The 20379-nt window shown below is 50.6% G+C and overlaps 2 protein-coding genes across 2 annotated transcripts in view; one reads left to right on the top strand and one right to left on the bottom strand.

Annotated features, from left to right (window-relative positions):
- Nucleotides 1-5365, bottom strand: part of MAP1S (microtubule associated protein 1S) — a 21030-nt gene extending 15665 nt beyond the window's left edge. The window contains exon 1 of the mRNA XM_028713347.2: nt 5197-5365. Within this exon, the coding sequence (XP_028569180.2) occupies nt 5197-5344 (148 nt within the window). The 5' untranslated portion in view covers nt 5345-5365. The remainder of the gene's footprint in view (nt 1-5196) is intronic.
- Nucleotides 5366-5475: 110 nt separating this feature from the next.
- LOC114588657 (zona pellucida sperm-binding protein 4-like) lies at nt 5476-20245 on the top strand. Its single transcript, XM_077921901.1, has 12 exons — nt 5476-6108; nt 7443-7564; nt 8035-8134; nt 10884-11039; nt 12565-12752; nt 12943-13040; nt 13262-13389; nt 14876-15065; nt 17054-17201; nt 19312-19399; nt 19540-19653; nt 20060-20245. The coding sequence occupies exons 1-12, from the start codon at nt 5748-5750 to the stop codon at nt 20218-20220; spliced, it is 1854 nt and encodes a 617-aa protein (XP_077778027.1). The 5' UTR covers nt 5476-5747; the 3' UTR covers nt 20221-20245.
- The last annotated feature ends 134 nt before the right edge of the window (nt 20246-20379 follow it).

The following is a 20379-nucleotide window of genomic DNA, read 5'->3' as shown; positions in this document are numbered from 1 at the left end:
GCCCACAAATTTCCCACAGAACAAAGGAATCTACTTCCCCAGCTCTGATTCCCTCCTACCCTGCTGACCTAGAGCAACAATTTTTTATTTTAAAAAAATTAAATTTGTATACCGCTCTTCATCCGCAGACCTCAGGGCGGTTTGCCACATAAAAATATTTCCACAGGAAAAGCACAAAACCCATTGTTGTTATCCTTGTTCACTGAACACACACAGTTGCAAAGAGTGACTCCAAATACAAATGTCCACTTTGGGCACCTTTTCCCTGTAGCTGCTTTGGAGTACAATTCCCATCAGCGTCCAGGCTCATGGAGAGCAGTGTGGTGTAGTGGTTAGGGTGTCAGACCTGAGAGACCGGGGTTTGAATCCCCAAAGCCACCTCAAAGCCCACTGGGTGACCTTCAGCCAGCCACTCCCTCTCACTGGCCTTCCGGCCTTCCTCCCCGCCCCCTCGAGTGATGCATCCTGACACAGCAGCTCAGTGGTGCTTCCAAGCAGCCCCTCGGGCGACCCAGAGTGCCTCATCCCTTCCAGGAACCTCTCCTGAGTCAGCCACACAACCGGCCAGATGCCCAGATGGCCCTCAGCCAGAGTCCCGGAGGAGTCAGCTGCCCGGAAGGCCCCTGGAGCCAGCCCAGAATTGCCTCCGGCTCCTGCTCTGAGCAAAGAGGAGAGAAGGGGACGGGGTGCCTGCTTCTTTTGCCCATTTAAGGCTCCAGCCAAATCAGCCTGAACCTGCACAGAATGAGGAAGCCTCTGGATCGGGGCCAGCAGGAGAGGAGGAAGAGCCAGAAGGCAGGCCTGGGCATCCAGCCAACACCAGGATTCAAGAGCCTCTGCTTTCCTTTAGGAGAAGAAAACAAGGTTCTAGACCTCATGGCTGCAGAGAATTTTGAAGTGGCTGCATTTGCTATTGCATGAGGCAAAGAAACGACACAACATCAGAGTCAGCCTGCAGCAGAATGGAAGTCCCTGGGATCCCCAAGTGGGGATAGTTGCTGTGGCTCGCAGGTCCTGCTTCCAAGCGGAGTCTCAGATTGGCCACTGGGAGGACTTGAGGCTGGCAGTGTTAAAAATCGCCCAGGCATCAGGTGTGCTTTGCAACTGGCGAGGGTCCAATGGTGACCACATGGAGATCTCTGGGCACCAGGTTGGAGACTCACATCTCCATCTGGCTAGTCCCTCCAGCTTCCTTAAGCAGGTCAGCAGAAAAGCTCATTTACTGCATTTATATCCCACTTTGGAGAAAAGAGTCCATGGTTCACCCTCTCCTCAGTTAATCCCTACAATGACCCTGCGAGGTAGGCTAGGAAGCTGGGACCGACTCAAAGGAACCCGTGAGCTTCATGATAAAGTGGGAATTTGAACCCTGATCTCCCAGATCCTAGTCTGACATTCTCAACACTACGCCACACTGCCTTCCTAGAGCACTTCTGCTATGGGGCAGCTCTATAAATTAAGCAGGTAAAAAAATATGAAGAAAGCAGAATGTCACCTAGGGAAGGATGTGAAATATTTTCCTTGAAGCTTGAATTTGTTTTGTTGTGGATTGTTTTATTTGATGGTCTAATGTGTTGTCAACCACTTTGAGATTATTTCTTTAAAATATAAAGCCATACAGAAATTAAATGAATAACAAGAATAATAATCCCCATCGCAAAAAAGGCGCTCAGGCATTCCATTGTGGCGACTGCAACTGAGGTTAATTTGGCAATTAACATATATCTAAGTTTCTCGCACTGCACTCTGGTCCTGCTTCCCATTGGGGGGGGTCTCTGGTTGTCCACTGGGGGGGGGGGACAGGAGGCTGTCTGCATGGGCTCCCTTTGGTCTGACCCTGCTGCACCCAGGTTCTTCTTACGTCCACATAGCTCTGAATTCAGAAAGACAGCCTTCACCAACACATTCTTCAGAGCAGAATTGAGCTGGGCACAACCCTGGCAAATGGAATGTTTCTCTCCATGGCCAGAGCTTCTCGGGGACCCCATCCCTGCGTGCGACCTGATGCGGAGCCTCTGAGGCAAGCAGCGCCTTTCGCCCCAGCAGCCAGCTGTGTCCCCAACAGGTGTGCTTGGCTCCCACCTCACAATGCACCTTGCGGAAGAGGCTGGGCCACACCCTTGAACAAAACGCAGGCCCTGCAGGTATGGCGAGGCAGAGCAGGAGCAATTAAGAGCAATTAGCTCTCAGAGGGCAATTAGGAGGAGAAGGGATTCTGCCAGGATCCTTCAAATGGCACTTGCCTCGCTGCCTGGGTTTCACTTGCCAACTGGAGCTCTGCCCCCCTGAACCCCAGGGCACAGCGACGCAGCCTCCATCGCAAAGACTCGAGTGACTCCAGTGACAAAGGCATGACACTTCTTCGGCTGGAACCCTCCAGCTGGGGGTGGGGGCTGATGGTCTTTTGGGGCAAAGGGGCAACATTCTGAATTTTTAGCTACTTACAAGGGCGGCACTGGTCCCAGAACCACTGCAGCCTCACACAACAGAGAGTGTGCAGTCGCAGTGAAGCTTTCCTCATCACTGGGTCATTGGTAGGAGGAATGGTGCCTAGATCCTCTGTGGCACCCTAATCTAGGTTTAAGGTGCCGTATGCTCCAGAGCAGAGGAAGAAGGCCAAACAGAGATAGGGAAGGCTCGCTCTGCCTTCTGGGCCAGGGGGTGGCCCGGAGGTCTGGTGCTTTTGAAGGGGGTGCCGCACACCCGGAACACCGATTTTAGAGCCATGTTCTCGTCCGTCCTCACTCTGCCACCTTCCCCACAGCTGACCACCCATTCCTGAACAGGCCTGACTCCCCGCAAGAGCCCTCCCCAGACCAAGCCACCCCACATGCTTCAGGTTCCTCTCCCCATTTCGCCCCCGCTCCTTCGCTCTCTTCCTGGCTCCCTCAACCAAGCCACAAATCAGCCCTGCTCCCTTTGCAAACACACACAGCTTCTTAGCCCCAAAAGTGCTATTTCTTAGGAGCCAAATATACACTCCTTTTTTTAAAAAAAGAGAAAACTGACAAAAGCTGCGCTCTCTCTCTCTCTCTCTCTGGGTTTTAACGCTCCTACAAAGCCCTCTGAGGTATTTAAATGCAAGCACAACTCATGCTCAAACATCTGTATGTTCTCCTTGCTGCATGGAATGAGCCCTGAATGGAAAGTGCTCAAATCAAAGGCTTTCAAAATGGAAGAAGCATCAACAGGGAGCAACATAACATTCACATGTGGCTGCGCACTCACATCTTATTTTTACTTGGAAGCAAGCTCTGCCAATCCCGAAGGGACCTACTCTCAAGCGTGAACACAAGAGGACAACCTTATTTTTTTACATGGGCAATATGGAAGAAGGCTCTTGAAAAACCAACAAGATGATACGGAAATTGTGGTAAGCCTGGATGGACAATTGCCTTCCTACATGAAATTACAGTGGTACCTCGGGTTACATACACTTCAGGTTACATACGCTTCAGGTTACAGACTCCGCTAACCCAGAAATAGTACCTCGGGTTAAGAACTTTGCTTCAGGATGAGAACAGAAATCGTGCTCTGGCGGTGTGGCGGCAGCAGGAGGTCCCATTAGCTAAAGTGGTGCTTCAGGTTAACAACAGTTTCAGGTTAAGAAGAGACCTCCAGAACGAATTAAGTACTTAACCTGAGGTACCACTGTATTTTAATTTTAAAACAAAAACACACACAACTTGCCAGTCTAGCCTGGCAAATCCCACATTCTGACAGCATATGATGAGTATACAATTAATTTCATTTTTGATTGCTGCAAGCCTCTTGCTTGGGAAAACTTTGCTACCTAACGTGAATTGGGGAGGAGGAGGTTGTTTTGTAAGCAAATAAAAATCCATCTCAAACAGAGAGAAAGAGGGAGAGCTTATGCACAAGACATAATAAAAATCTGAATAGAACGGCCTCCCGCTGCTCTTCTGTTTTATGTTTTCATCTTATCTTGCTTGTAGGTTTATAAAGGCAGAGCTCAGTAGCAGAGAGACTGCCTTGGAAGCAGGAGGGCCCACATTCAAGCCCCAGCGGCATCTGCAGGAATGGATGAGAAAGATCCCTGCCTGAATCCCTGGAGATCCAATGCTGCCAGTCAGTGCAGGCATTACTAATTTATGTGGACTAAGGGTATGACCAGAGAAATCAGCTCCCCATCTTCCTATATCTAGCCCTTTCTCCCTCCAAGGAGTGCAAGGTAATGGATATAGTTCTCACCCTACCCCTTTCACCCACACAACAACCCTGTGAGGTAGGTCAGGGTGAGAGATGGGGTGTCTGGGCCAAGGTCATCGTTTCAGGCTGAACAGATATTTGAACTGTGGTCTCCACATCCTGGTCCAGCACTCTGAAGTTACCACAGCCAGCAATGTTATAAACTCAGATATATAAACTAACCTCCAAAGGGCACCTGAAACAGAGGTTGCGGTTGCCGCAAGAGAATGCCCTAGGCACCATCTTTTTGCAATGGCAAAAATGGAAGGTCAGGGATCAAATCCCCACTCCATCCTGAAGCTCCCTGGGGGACCCTGGGTGGGTCACAGCCTCTTCACCTACCTAGAGGGTCGTTGTGGGGATTAATGGAGGAGGTATATGAACCATGCACTCCTTGCAGAAAAAGGTGGGAGACCAATGCAGTAGATAAGTTTTTCTGCTGACCTGCTTAAGAAAGCTGAAGCTGCCAGTCAGATTAAGAGGCCAGGATACAAATTCAATAAATACTTAACCAAACACTAAGTTGCATCCAACAAATCAGTCCTACTCAAATGGGCCAAGTCAGTGGCCTCCATTCTTCCCAGTGGGCCTCCTCTTCTCCCTCCTTCTCCCTGTATGGCTAACTTTAGATATACAACCCTTAATGTCAAAACGTTTCCAATGAGCGAGTGTCAGTGTTACGCTGAGAGGAGCGAGAATCATACTGGTATTATGATGGTCCAATATTGCTTTGCTTCCTGTATGTGCATATACTTCCCGAGACAGAAAATGTGCATTTGTAGAATACTATACCTATATACGTAGACCCCTATACACACACACACACACACACACACACACACACATAAATGCAAATACTACTAAACACACAAGTTGGGATACATAGCAGGAGGGAGACCCAGTTATCTGATGGGAAAAGGCGGGACACATATCGCCCCCCCCCCCTTGGCTTAGGGGAGAGACCCCCCTGCCGGCCCCCCCCCTCACCGTCTCGCACGGCCCTCAGGACCGCCGCGCGGAGCCCGCCTCGTCCGCCGCCGGCGCCGAAGACGACCACGAGGGAGAAGCGGGCCTCGGCGGGGGCCGCCAGGGGGGCTCCCCCTTCTCCTCCAACGGCCGCTGCTCCCGCCGCCATCTTGTGAGGCGCCCGCTGGCCCCGCCCCCCGACGCCCCACCCTCGGAGGCGCCTCCCGCGCACCAGCGCCCGCCAATGAGGGGAGCGCAGGGGCGGGGCCTGGAGGGAGGGGCGGGGCCGGCGGGGCATGCGCGGAAGGGTCACAGCTGCGCTGCGTGTGGGAAGGAGGGGCGCCTCCTGAGCATGGGCAGAGTGCTTTCTGAATGGCAAACGAGTGTTTTCTTTTTTCAAAGAAGGGGCCCTTGCGTAAAATGACATTGGTCATACTCCGAGTACAACCACTGAACTCAGCAGCTGACTCACTTCAATCCACTAATTTCTGACTGCAGCCCCCCGAGGAAGCCTGTTCTCCTAACGGCGTGCAGAGAACGGGCGCCCCTCAGCATGTGCAGAGGCCCCAACAATGGAGCATACGCAAAGTAGACCGAAGGAAAACTTCCCCGCCGGGCTGCGTGCGCCGCAGGATCAGGCCCTTTCTCCCGGCAGGAGACCCACCCAGACTCCCTCTCCAATCAGATTCCTCCTCGGGCTATTAAAATCCTCCCTCGGGACTAGCAGCCGAGAGGAGCATTTGGTTGTGTGTGAAGTCCCTCGGAAAATGCCTTTTTGGGCGCTGCTCCTCCTTTTGGGGGGGACCCTGGTCGGTCCCTCGGACGCCGCGGGGTCTTTTTGGGAAGTCACTTTGCCCACCTGCGACGAGCACAGCCTCGCTTTCCTCCTGCTGCCCCAACCGAAGGTCTCCTCATCTCTTATAAGGCTGCTGGGTGAGTAAAGGGGCGGGAATTCAGCTTTTTTTCAAAGAAAGAAGAATTTTAAACCCACTTTTGCAAGAATCCCACAAACTGGGGGCAGGGGCCTGGTTGGTCTGAGCTTCTTGCAAGGTCTGGACAACAGCAATGGTGTAAAAATGTATCTATTATTATATATTAATAGTTATAGAGCAGTGGCTCCCGAACCTTCTTGGAGACCCTCTGTCCCCTTAGTCCCCTAAACTTGCCCCCAGGGCCCTCCGCCCTTTGAAAAAGCATTATTCCAATAGTACTATGCGCCACAAAGTGCAAAACAGTGACCATTAACTCATAAATCCAACTGAAACTGCTTAGTCTAATTCACCAAAAATTAGGCCCTTAGCTGCGATTTCTGCGCTGCAGGAGGTTGGGATGGATGACCCTTGGGGTCATGGCTCTCCAACAATGTAATTTGGCACTGTGCCCTTTGCTTTTCCATCCTGCAAGGCTTTTGAAAGCCTCCTTAGGGACTAGCTCCAGAAATGAGTATTTGGGTGAGCAGCTTCACTGCAACTGGGGACAGACGGAGGCAATATTTGGCTTACTCAGAGGAGCCTCACTGGAACCAATGGTCCTAAATTGGTTGTGGCCGTTTTCAAAAGGGTCTACTACTACAAATATTTGAGGTCCTCTGTTCATTTGCATGCAGGAACGAATGTCTGTTAATTCCAGTGGGGTTACTCTTGAGTAGGGCTTGCTTTGCAGAGCAGCTGGGGGGGGGGGGGATAACTTGAATGTAATAAATAACAGCAATGCAGATAAAACACCAGGAGGGAAAGAGTCCCAGGTGTCTACTCAGAAGTAAATACTGCTAAGCTTAGTGGTGCTTACTTCCAAGTAAACTGGGTTTGCATCCTGACCATGAGAACCAGGACCCAGGAACCTATTTAATAGAAAAACAACTGCCCATTTGAACCTCCACTGAAGCATTTATTCTCTAAAGTAAATTATTTCTCATATTTAATTAATATGATGTCTATTAATGAGCGGACCACTCTCTTCCTCGCCAAGTGGGAGGGTCTGTATTTCTCCAGGGACGCCCCACCCCAAGAAATACAGACACACTCCCCCCACTCTGGGCAACAAAGCAAAGGAAGCACACACCCCCATTGGCTGCTAGGAAATCCCAAAATCCACTGATTTGTTATTCCCTATATTGGGGTATCTTAAAATAAGCTAGCAAGCTTCGGGGTTCTGCAGAGTTCATCAGGCTCGATTGTAAAGCAAACCTCTAGATTGTGGGCTGGGGTAATAATTTGTGGAACGACAACCTGTTTGGCAAAAGCTTCTTCTCTCCTCCCCCAAATAAGATCCCAAAGGTAACCCCCATCTTCTGAAGAACGACTCTACCTGTGGGACTTCTGCCTTCCCCAATCCGGATGGCTCTGTAGTGGTGAGGGTGGCCTTTGATGGGTGTTACACCAGAGCGCAGGTAAGGTCTCGGCTTGCACACCTGCCCCTGCCCCACCCTCCAACTAGTAACATATACATAACTCTCCCCCCCCCAACAACCCTGCGAAGTAGGACCACAAGTGTTGTGGTTGTCCTGTGAGCTTCGTGGCTGGGCAGGAGGAGTGCTTGATTAAGTAACCCTACGCCACTTAAAGCACATTCATCCCCCCCCCCCCTAAAATACTGGGAACTGTAGTTTGAGGGCACTGGGAACCGTAACTCTCCAGGGGTAAACTAAAGTTCCCAGGGCTCTTTTGGGCTGGAAAACAATACAGCCTGGTTCTTCCGCTTGAAGGTTGGTAAAGCGTGAGACTCTTAATCTCAGGGTTGTGGGTCCAAGGCCCACGTTGGGCAAGAGGTTCCTGGATGACCCTCCGGGGACCCCTTCGAGCTCTGATTCTAGAAAGCTAGAAAAATGAAATAATGACGCCAACATCCTCTCCCCACTAGGATTCCCGCTACCGGACGACCGTCCACATTGAAGGCCTGGCGGCGGATGGACGGATGACCTCCTACAAAGAGGAGCTGAGCTGCCCCGAACCTCTCCTAGGTACCCCGTGGAAGGGCTTTCCTTGGGGGTTTCTGGGGGCAGAGGCTTCCTGACCCTGCTGGGGTCACTCCCCTGCCTTCAGGCGCCACGCCCAGAAGAGCGTGCCACGGGTGTAAAGTATCACAGTGACCCCCAAAGAATCCTGGGAACTGTAGTTCAAGGGTGCTGAACATGGCCAGGACCTCTTCCCCACCCTGAGGGCTTCAGCAGTCAGGCCCTCTGTGCGGGGAGCTCTGGGAATGGTAGTTCTAGGAGGAGGCGAGAGGGCTCCTAACCAATCTCAGCGCCCTGAAGGAACTACAGCTCCCAGGATTATTTCAGGGAAGCCATTCCTGGCGACTATTCAGACAGGCCTGTGCCCCATGATTTTGGGGGGTATTTTGCTGGTGCTTCTGCTACTGCTTCTGTTGTCTTGTGTACACAACACAAAGTGCCACACTCTAATATTCAAAATAACCCACACAACCCTCACTCTGTTCTTCTCAAAGTGCAGCTTTCAAATATCCAGACAAACCAAATGGCTGGCTCCCCTTCCCCCTCAACCCTCTGGATGCTGTGCTACAACTCCCAGCACCCGCCCCCTGCCCCGGCTGTGGCTCCTCAGGCTCCTCCTCCGCCAAGCCCACCGTCCAGTCTACTGCGCCGCCAGTGGCCGATGGGCTTTGTAGTCCGCTGCCTCTGCAGTCTGCTGCCTGAGGCTGGGCTGAGCTCCTGTGGGGCAGGTGAGCTCATAAAGGGGGCCGGGGTTGCCGTGGGAGAAGCCTGCCCTGATTGGGGGCCAGGGGTGACTTGCCAGAGGAAAAGCCCCCGGCCCCATTTCTCCCTCGGGGTCTTGGCCAGGATGTTCCTCCTGGACCTCTTGGCGACTGTCCTGCTGGCCCAGGGGCCTTGCGGGGCTCTGGCCTTTGCTCCGAAGGTGGGCGACGTGGGCAAGCGGGGAAGTCTGGCTGACCCCCAGGTGCTGCTTTGGGGTAAGGCTTTACTCGCCAGGTGGCTCCCCGCAGAAACGCCCGGCTGCCAGATTGGCAAAAGCCGCCCATTGAAAAACTAGCTGGGGAGTTTTCAAGTTTCTAGTCCTTTGTGAGTGCAGGAGTGCCGCCACTTGCCTTGAAGGCGCCCCAAAAGAGCTGGAGAGAGGGACTTTGGGTTTGGCATGGGGTTGCCCCAAAAGCAACAAACCTCTCTCCTTGAAACGAGGCTCTGAATCTCCAGGTCACGGGTTCGAGTTGGGTGAAAGATTCCTGCATTGCAGGGGGTTGAATTGGATCACCCTCAGGGTCCCATCCAGCTCTACAATTCTGTAACAATGGGATAGTGCTGTAAATAGACCATCCTGTGCACCACCATAGCTTGGAGTTTAACTCCTTTTTGCTAATTATTTTTTATTGATTTTCCATAATTTTAAACAAATTATCACCAGATTAGTAAAAATTTAATACAAATTTAAGAGCTGACTGCTCCCCAGTTTTTTATTCTTTTCCCCTCCCTCTGTTGCTGCTCCAGATCCAATAGCTTTTCCAACTTCCATTTCAAAATCCACTCATCCCTTCTCCCTGCACATCGCCTGTAATGTGCCAGTTTTATCCATTATTATATCCTGGCCCTCAAAATAGTTGAGTAGAGTCAATCCTCTTTTATCTATCTGTAATAGTCATCAGGGGACGTGGGTGGCGCTGTGGGTAAAAGCCTCAGCACCTAGGGCTTGCCGATCGAAAGGTCGGCGGTTCGAATCCCCGTGGCGGGGTGCGCTCCCGTTGTTCGGTCCCAGCGCCTGCCAACCTAGCAGTTCGAAAGCACCCCCGGGTGCAAGTAGATAAATAGGGACCGCTTACTAGCGGGAAGGTAAATGGCGTTCCGTGTGCTGCTCTGGCTTGCCAGAGCAGCGATGTCACGCTGGCCACGTGACCCGGAAGTGTCTCCGGACAGCGCTGGCCCCCGGCCTCTTGAGTGAGATGGGCGCACAACCCTAGAGTCTGTCAAGACTGGCCCGTACGGGCAGGGGTACCTTTACCTTTAATAGTCATCAAGTCCATCTTAAATCATTTGCCTCCCAGACCTCTGTCAGGGGCAGCACTGCCTGAGAAAGACAGATCCTTCGGAGTTTAATGAAATATATCGAGTTTTGTGTTTTAGGTTCTGCCAAATGCATCCAGTAGGCTGGAGTGGGGGTGGAGGTGGGTCTTTCTCATTTTATTTTACTTTTTGCAAGAGAGACTCTGTGGGTCTTTGTGGATGCAATTGTAAGAGACAAATTCTGTTCGTCTCGCTGGCTTTGAGCTGCAAGACGCCCCGAGCTGGTGAAACCCAAACGGCTGCCAATTGCCGCTGGATCCTTGTGAAATGAGCAAGCTTTTTGAAAAGGGCGCCCAAGATCCAGGAAACGTAGCGTGGCTGCAGCGCCTGGTTAAGCCACCAGCCCCATGGGTAGGGGGCACACATTCTCCTCAAATGCCCTTTCAAAATATGTTGTCGAGGGGGGATTGTGCATTTGGTTCTTATCTTTTATTTATTATTAATCAATTAATTGAATTAGTATCGCACCCTGTACCTGCAGGTCTCCTTTTATGCATTTTACGCTTTTATCTTGTGATTTTATCTTATGAACCACCCGAGACCTGCAGGGATAGAGTAGTGTACAAATTTAATTAACAACAAGAACCAAACTAATCTTAAAAATAAAATAAACCTGGAAGGTTGACCTTTCACCTTAATGCCACCTGCCTCGACTTAGCTCCCTCTCTCCTTCCAGCTCTGGATACCCCGAGCGCCAGCCACTGCTCGTCTGTCCCGGCCCCCGACAGGCTCCCTTGCGGCCCCCACCAAGTGCAGCAGGCGGAGTGTGTGGGCCTGGGCTGCTGCTACAACCCGACAGAGAGGGGGGTGCCTTGCTATTACGCCAAAAAAGGTGCGTTGGGTTTGGGGGTCCTGCTGAGCCGGGAAAGATTTCCCCCCTCTCTTGCAACACTTGAACTTGCAGCTGTGCAACGAAGAGGAATTTCCTGGTGGCCATTGCGGCCTCCTGTGGCAGGGAGTTCCACAGTTCAACTGTGCTGCTTGAAGAAGTCCTTTCTTTTTCCTGTCCCAAATCTTCCTTGGATATCTCTGAACTCCACTCTTTGCTCCAAGGCCTTTCCCTCCTCCAGCAATTTCTCCAGCTGCTGGGGAGGGGAGAGTGCTGCTCTTACACGCTGCTCCTTCTTGCCCATTTTTCATCGGGGCATCAGGCTGACCCCTGTGGGGGCAGGAGGCAACACTAGATGGGCCCCCGTGGGCCTGATCCAGCAGGCTCTTCTGCTCTTGAGCTTGGCGACTATCGTTTCCTCCTGTGGCAGGGAGTTCCACAGTTTGCGTTGCTTGAAGAAGACCTTTGAATCTTCCAGCATCCGGCTTCCTTGTCTGGCCACGAGTTCTAGTGTTGCAAGAGAGAGGGGGGAAATCTATTCTCTGTCTGCTGCATAATTGTACTGTATAATGTTTTGTCCTTGTATAATCTTTGGAGTGGGCAGGGTATAAATAATGAAAATTGTATTGTTTATTATAATCCCTTTGCCTTTTCTCTCCACAAAGAAGCCCACAATGCTGCAACTGTTCCTCCATCGCGAAGAACCGAGCTTTTTGCAGGGATTAACTGGTGACGTCTCTTGTGATATGAGCCAGAGAGGACACCAGGGGTCATCTATCCCAACCCCCTGCCGTGCCATAATCTTGGGGATCTGTTCTGAATTTTAAAAAAGCAACCAAATTATCATTATCAATTTTACAAATTTGCACAATATTTTACCAAATACAAACCTTACCTTCATTATCAACTTCCCTTCCCCTTCCATTGATCATTTGACTAACCTTTTACCGCTGCATATTCTAATTATTCCATATTCTCTCTCTGTGTGTGTTTTACAACTGAAACAACTACCAGACTTTCAGAAGACATCTGAAGGCAGCCCTGTTTAGGGAAGCTTTTAATGTTTAATAGACTATTGTATTTTAATATTCTGTTGGAAGCCACCCAGAGTGGCTGGGGAAACCCAGCCAGATGGGCGGGGTATAAATAATATTATATTATTATTATTATTATTATTATTATTATTATTATTATTATTATTATTATCATCATCATCATCATCATCATTTATTTCTTTATAGCTTATAGTGCTGAATTTATCCTAATCCTTTTAACGTTTTAATATGTCTACAATGATTTTTCAAATATTCTGCATGACATTTCCAGTCTTCCTTGAGAATTCTTTCCTTGTATTCTACTAGCCACTTCTATATATTCTGTCAATTCCATCTGCTATTCCTCCTTTGTCGGTGTTGTGCCCTCCATTTATTCACGGGCACCATTTGTGCTGCCGTGGTTGCGTGCAGAAAGAGATTGATTCTGCTTGATTCTGAAGGTTACCTTCCTCTCTTCCCGCTCTGCCCGCCAGTGACTGCCCGCTGCACCCCGGACGGCCACTTCTCCATTGCGCTCTCCCGCCACGCCACGCGCCCCCCCCTCCGCTTGGGCTCTGTGCGCCTGGCCAGCGGTCAGGGGGAGCGCTGCGCCCCGGCCTCCAGGAACAATGGCTTCGTCTTCTTCCAGTTCCCGCTGTCCGCCTGCGGGACCACCTTCAAGGTAACGGGTGGGGAGACAGAATGACACTGCGCTTCTTGCTCTCTTCCGCTTCTCTCTGTGGGCAAAGATGCTTTGGGGAGCAGAGGCGGCCGGGTCTTTTTTGGCGGCTGGGGAAAGGGCTGTGTTTATATGGAGTCCCTCCCCTGCAGGGAGGGTTCCCCCCACCAATGGCCTTCCTTTCTCTGCCCAGGAATCCGGCAGCCGACACGTGTATGAGAATGAGCTGGTGGCAGACAGGCAGGTCTTGGCATCCCCGTCGGGCTCCATCACCCGCGACAGCGACTTCAGGTAGGAAGTGGGGAAGCCGGTGCGGCAGAACAATCGGGAGCCGAGGGCCGGAGCGCCTGCTTGGCATGCAGAAGGCTTGGTGCTCCTTATTCCTGCGTCCTCCCCTTGGAACAAGAAGGACTAGACTCTTCAATAATAATAATAATAATAATAATAATAATAATAATAATAATAATAAATAAAAATACAAAACCCCCAATGATTTCCTTGCTCTCTGGCAGGCTGACCGTCCGCTGCAGCTACTCTGCAGAGGATTCTCTCCCGGTCGGCGTCCAGATTGCCACTCCGCCTCCGCCAGCCGGGGTCGCCGAGCAAGGACCCCTAACGCTGGAGATGAGGCTGGCTCGAGGTGAGGGGCTGGTTTTGGGGGGCTGGAGTGGGGAGCCCCAATAAAGCACCATTGGCTCTCGTGGGGTCTCTGCTGCCCCTGTGCTGGGAGAGGGTCTTGGCTCAGGGATGTAGTGGCAAACTCAAAAGTTTTCCTCTTCCCTCCCTCTCCCTCTTTCCTTGTGTGCTGCACTTTGGGGGGGGGGGGAGATCATAAGCTTGCAAGTAGGGACTATCTTGATCTTATGGCATACCTGTTTCTATTTCTATGCCACCTTTCCACAGTTCAAACCATTCTCCAGGTGGCTTAGAATGTGAGACAAATAACTGCAGCAAAACAAAAGTAGTCATAATTGATAAATGCAGCATCAAATCATGCACAACCAAGCTGAACAATTTCTAGCAGCTCTGGGAGGCTTTTTGGCTGAAGAAGGAGGGGTGGATCCTTGAAATAAATATATTCAAAAGGGTCTTGCTTCCAAAAATGCACCACCTTCTAAGATTATACCAGATTCTTATAATTATGGAATCATCCAGCCAGTTTTTAAAGCCTCCAAACAGATACGCCCAATGCAATCTCAGATAAAATCTGTGAACTTTAAAATCAATTTCTCAAACCCAGGGGTCTCCCCCTGGTTGGCTGGGGAGCAGAGGGCCCTATCTGCCCCCTGCTGGTGGGACAGGATCCTTCCTCCCGGTCTTGAACGTAAACTGCACGTAAGAAGAGCTGGATCAGGCCCAAGGGGGCCCATCCTGTTCTCACAGGGGCCAAGTGCCCCAGAGAACTTGGGAGTTCTAGATAGACTGTCTCTGGAGCTGAAGGTTCCATTAGGGCATTGGAAGACCCTTGCAGCTGGGTTGGGCAAAGCGGGGCCCGTCTGGCCCGGCATCCTCTGCTCAAGCAGCCAATCAGATGCCCCAGTCAGAAGCCTGCAAGCAGGATCTGAGTGCGAGAGCAGCTCTCTCCTCTTGTAGTTCCCAGTAAATGGTATTCGGAAAAATGGAGGCCTCCAACTGCGAAGGCAGAGTAAGCCATCCTTGCTAGTAACCATCCATAGCCGCCGCCGCCTCCTCCATGAATCCACATTTTAAAACCATCCAGGTCATCCCTATCGTCTGTGGCAGGGAGTTCCACAGCTTAACTAAGAAGTCCTTCCTTTTATCTGTCCTGATAGCTTTCAGCTCCACTGGCTTGTCCACGAGTTCTAGTCTTGCAAGAGAGGGAGGGAAGCTTTCCTCGATCCACTTTCTGTGCCAAGCAGAATCATAGGATCGTGGAGACGGGCGGGACCCCGAGGCTCAAACCCACAACCCTGAGAGTCTCCTGCTCTCCCGACTGAACCATCACCACCTCCTGTGGCAGGGAGTTCCAAACTCTGCGCTGCAGGAAGGAGGACTTCCTGAAACTCCCAGCTTCCCTGGATGCCCATGAGTTCGGGTCTCTCCAGAGGTGGAGAAGGAAACCTTGTCTCCATCCAGTAATTTTTCCAACTTCTTTCCCTCCCCAGGTGCCACGTATTCCTCCTATTACTCCGGCCTGGACTACCCCGTGGTGAAGGTCCTGCGAGCCCCGGTCCATGTCGAAGTGCGTCTCCTTGCCAGGACGGATCCAGCCCTAGTCCTGGTCTTGCATGACTGCTGGGCCACCCCCAGCACAAACCCCTTGCAGAAACCACAGTGGCTGCTGCTGGAGGATGGGTCAGTGCTGGCTGGGCACAGGGGCGGAGACTTACCGGGTAACGAAAACGGGCGCATGGGTGTTTGTGGCGAGCCGGCTCGGTTTTCCAGAAAGACTCCAGCTTCTAGTTAAATAATAACATTTTATTATTTATACTCCTCCCATCCATCTGGGTTTCCCCAGCCACTCTGGGCAGCTCCCAAAAGATTAAAAACAGAATAAAACATCAAAACACTAAAAACCTCCCTAAACAGGGCTGCCTTCAGATGTCTTCTAAAAGTCAGATACTTCCTTATTTCCTTGACATCTGATGGGAGGGCGTTCCACAGGGCGGGCGCCACCACCGAGAAGGCCCTCTGCCTGGTTCCCTGCGACCTCATTTCTTGCAGTGAGGGAATCAGACGAAGACCCTCAGAGGAGGACCTCGGTGTCTGGGCTGAACAAAGGGGGTGGAGACGCTCCTTTTTAGAGCAAGCATAGGCAAACTCGGCCCTCCAGATGTTTTGGGACTACAACTCCCATCATCCCTGACCACTGGTCCTGTTAGCTAGGGATGCTGGGAGTTGTAGTCCCAAAACACCTGGAGGGCCGAGTTTGCCTCTGCCTGGGTTAGGGCTTTAAAGGTCATCACTAACACTAGTACTAGCTGCTCGGCTTCCTTTCCATGAAACCTCAGGCCAAAAGGGTCTCGGGTGGCTTTCTGGCTGCGCTGACTACCCAACCCTCTTGCTAAGTATAATTTTTATACTTACCCTTTTATTTTAGAATTGTTTGATTCCCACTGAAATGGAGAATGGCCGGTTGTGTGTTGCTGGAGGCTTTAACGTGGGGATTTTCCATGGGGCAATATTAAGGTCTCTGAGCTCCTAAGTGGGTTGATAATCAGCTTTGGTTGTTCTCTGCAGGCTAATCTGTGAGTCTTCAACCTTAGATCACAGGGGGGCTGTGGATCAGCGTTAGAAACTCAGATATATAAGCTAATCACCACACGGCACCTGAAACACAAGTTGTGGTCACCACAGCGGAATGTCTAGGCACCTTTTTTCCTGTGGAATTTATTATTATTTAGAAAACTTACTATTTATCTCTTTGCCCAGTTTTCTAGTCTTCTGGTGGTAGCGCCATATAGTGATGGCCTAGTTGTTCATACTGAATCCTCATATTACGTCTCCAGAACCCATTGTAGTGGATTACACAAGTTTGTAATCTATTATTCTTAATCCTGTTTTATATTTTAAAGAAGAAGAAATCTCAAAGCGATTTGCAGCACATTAGATCATCATATAAAACTATCCAGAATGAAACAAATTCAGGCTTCAAGGAAAGAATTTCAGATCCTTCTCTCAGGGATATTTTGCTTTCCCTATATTTATTTACTGGCTTAATTTATAGAACTTCCCCCTAGCAGAAGGACTCTAGGAAGCCAGTGGGGTGTAGTGGTTAGAGTGTTGGATGAGGACTTGGGAGATCAGGGTTCAAATCCCCACTCCGTCATGAAGCTTGCTGGGGGAACCTGGCGTCAGTCGCGGCCTCTTCACCTACCTCACAGGGTCGTTGTGGGGATTAACTGAGGAAGGGAGTGAACCATGGACTCTCTGGAGGGAAAAAGTGGGATATAAATGCAGTCAGTGAGCTCTTCTGTTGACCTGCTTAAGGAAGCCGGAGAGGCCAGTTGCCAACCTGGCGCCCAGAGATCTCCACAGGGTCGCAATTGGACCCACATCAGTTGCAAAACGCGCCTGGCACCTGGCGGATTTCTAGCACTGCTGGAAGGGCGGAGCCTGGAATCTCTCTCCCCCCCCCCCCGGCTGCAGCGAAGGTGAGACAAAGTTTTGACCTCAGTCCTGTTGAAATGCTGAGCCGATGTCTGGCGGAACTACAGTATTGCTAGGCACCTTTGGGGTTTCTGCTCAAAGTTTTGGGCGATGTCTGATGGGCCTTGATGCGAAAGGAGTCCGTTCTGATGTGCCCAATCTCAAGACTGCCAATCCCTCTTGCTCTGCCTCAGGTGCCCCTACAAGGGAGACAACTACCGGACGCAGCTGGTGCCCATCGGGGCCGACTCTGGGCTGCCCTTTCCAACGCACTACCAGCGCTTTGTGGTCAGCACTTTCACATTTGTGGATGGCGCTTCCCAGCAGGTGCTCTCTGGGCAGGTAAAGTCTTCTGCAGTGGCGCTGGGTTGCGGGGGTGGAGCTGACCGTCCCTGCAAGGAGAGATCTAGGGTTTGGGGGGGTGCGTGTGTGTGTGCGTCCACACACACACACACACACACACACACACACACACACGAGAAATCTGAGGCAATTTGCACTTAAAGCCCAGCCTGCTGACAGAATGCACCAGCCCAAACGTGGAGCCCTTCTGTTGAACTTTGGATCTCTGCAGATCCTGCAATGCACTTCTCTGGCCAAAGATGCCAAATTGGAAAAAGTAGGGGTAATGTGTGTTACCCCCAAATGGTTTCTCAAAGGGTGTGGAGGGCCCCCCTGGTGTGGCAGGAGAAGATGGCCAGTGCGGTGGGGAAAGGAGGAGGATAATACAGTGGTGCCTCGCAAGACGAAATTAATTCGTTCCGCGAGTTTTGTCGTCTTGCGATTTTTTCGTCTTGCGAAGCACGGTGTCGGGAAAGTTTTGGAAAAGCTTCAAAAACCTCAAAAAGCTTTAAAAACCTCAAAAAAGGCTACCACACCGCGTTCTATGAGTTGCTCCTCGAAGTCAAGTCGCAACTGTATTAACGGTGTTAAGAAAAAGGAAACAAACTTGCAAGACGTTTCCGTCTTGCGAAGCAAGCCCATAGGGAAAATCGTCTTGCGAAGCAGCTCAAAAAACCAAAAACCCTTTCGTCTTGCGAGTTTTTTGTCTTGCGAGGCATTCGTCTTGCCAGGTACCACTGTAATGGATTTCCTTTTCATTTTTATTCCGCCCACCTGACAGCTGCCCCAGCCACTCTGGGCAGCTCCCAACAATACATCAAAAAACACAGAGAAGCATTAAATAATTTAAGTATAATATCAAAAAATAAATGTATTTGCACAATATGAATAGATATCTTTTTGAAATGATGACAAGAGCAATCGAGATACCGAGAGCAATCCTGGCTGTGTTTCCTAATGCATTTCTTGTCGGCAAAAATAATGTGTAAATTTTTATTCTTAAAGAGTCGTCAGAGGAAAAACATTTGGGAACCGCTGCATTAAGGGGAAGCAGTTTGGCAAACCGGCGTCCATTAGGAGAATTTTTGCTTTATAAAATACTGTGTTTTAAGTTGTTGAAAGCTGCCCAAAATTATCATTATTAATATGCCCCAAAATGGAAATTTATTTTCCTATTGCTGGGGTGGGGGGGCTGCCCCTGCACCTCAGTGCTGAAGTGCTCAACAGAAAGCTTATTAGGCTTCTAAAAATGGGTGTGGGTCACACTTGGAGTGCACTTGCAGTTGCCCCATTTGCCAATGCAGCGCCTCCACAAAGAGGGTCTGTGGGGCAGAGGTGTGGGGTCTGCAGTGTTTTTGCAGGAGTCCTTCAGCTCTGCACACAACCTTCTGACCCCAACCAGGGGGCTGGGAGACTCGCTTTGAACTTGCCTCGGTTTCCCCCTGCGGCTGCTCCTAAACCATCACTCTCTCTGACCTAACCTGGGGAGAAAACAGCAAAGACCTGATGAAGAGAGCACAGCAGAGGTTATATTGTCTGAGAATCCTCTGGAAAAATAATCTCTCAAAGGACCTCTTGATGGCATTTTACCATTGTACCGTTGAGAGTGTATTAACTTGTGGTCTGTGTGTGTGGTTTGGGAGCAGCAGGATCAGGGAAAGAACAATGTTGTCCAGGGTTGTAAAGACTGCAGAGAGAGTAATTGGGTGCACTCTTCCCACCTTGGATCAAATCTATGTTTCCAGGTGCCATAAGAAAGCTGCAGAGATAGCGCAGGATAGTGCGCACCCCGGAAATGATCTTTTTCAGCTTCTGCTTTCTGGAAGAAGGTCCAGGGTTATAAAGACGAGGACTAGCCGCCTGAGAAACAGTTTCTATCCAAATGCGATTTTGGTTTTAAACACAGTCTAAGGAGTCTTTATTGGAGTGTATTGTATTTTGAAATTTGGGGTATCAGAGTTTTTAGGGGGCTATCCAGGTTGGGATAGCAGACTTGTTGGTTTTGAATGTCTGATGTAGATTTTTTCAATTTCATTGTTCTGCATGGGACAATGACAATAAAGACTATCATATCGTATCTCTCTCTCTCTGCCCCGCTTCACCAATCCAGGTCTACTTCCACTGCAGCGCTTCGGCCTGCGCCCCATCCGCCCTGGAGAGCTGCCGCATTTCCTGCAACACAAATCCTCTTGGCAGGAGTGAGTCCCCGTTTATTTCTGCAGCTGTGGGGGGATTTGGGGGCAGGGCCAGGCCAAGTAGTGGGGGATCGTTGCACGGCTGTCGTCCAGGTGTTTCCCCCCACCCTGAAACCCCCCCAATGTGTTTCTCCCACCTCCAGGTCGCAGAGCATCGTCTGGGCAGCGCCGTCTCCCTGAGAAGTGGCTGACCCTGGTGACATCCGACGGCCCTGTGAACTTCTTTCACAAGGACGCAGACACGGTCGTTCACGAAGGTAACGCGGGAGGCAGAATTTTGGGGGGAGCTTTGCACGTGCTCAGGAATTAAGTGGCATCCTCTTTGGGGCTAGATGCCCGATTCAGCCAGAAGAACAGGGCGTCTATCTGGAGATCTTCTATTTCTTTGTTATTAACTTTTTGACATGCTGCTTTTTATTATGAGTGTGTTTGGATTTTAGTGCTCAATATGTTAAAAAACCTCCAATAAACTTTTTATAGAGAAAGAGAGAAATCATTTGCTCAACGCATGAATCGAACCCACAACCCTGGGATTAAGAGCCTTGCATGCTACTACCAACTGAAGTTTTTAAGCTGCTGAATGTGTCTGCAGCCCGAATCTCTCTCTTAACCCTGCCTCTTTGGGGTTACTGTTAATTCTACATTTCTCTCTGTTTCTCTTAGTGTCCCCCAAATCCCTCTACCCTTCGACCTTGATGCAGTGGGACAACATCCTCTTCCTGGTGGCCGGCCTGGTGGCCGTTCTGGCCGTGGGGATGTTCTCAGTCGTCGCCCTGAAGAAGCACCAGGCGGCTGTGGGAGGCCAAAGCCTTCCTTATGCGTGAGAGGAAATAAAATTGAGAGAGAAAAGGCTTGGCTCCTGTCTTCCCTGGGCCGGCCAGCCTCCCTGCCTGTCCCACTTGACCCCACGGCGTCTGGGCAGGCTGTCCGCCTCTTCACCCTTTTTCCTCGGCTGGGAATACAGGCTATTTTGTCATAAGAAT

This window comes from Podarcis muralis, chromosome 18 (genome assembly GCF_964188315.1).
Source record: "Podarcis muralis chromosome 18, rPodMur119.hap1.1, whole genome shotgun sequence".
Taxonomy (NCBI): domain Eukaryota; kingdom Metazoa; phylum Chordata; class Lepidosauria; order Squamata; family Lacertidae; genus Podarcis; species Podarcis muralis.
The sequence above is the reverse complement of the archived record's forward strand: the minus strand, read 5'-3'. Positions and strand labels throughout refer to the sequence as shown.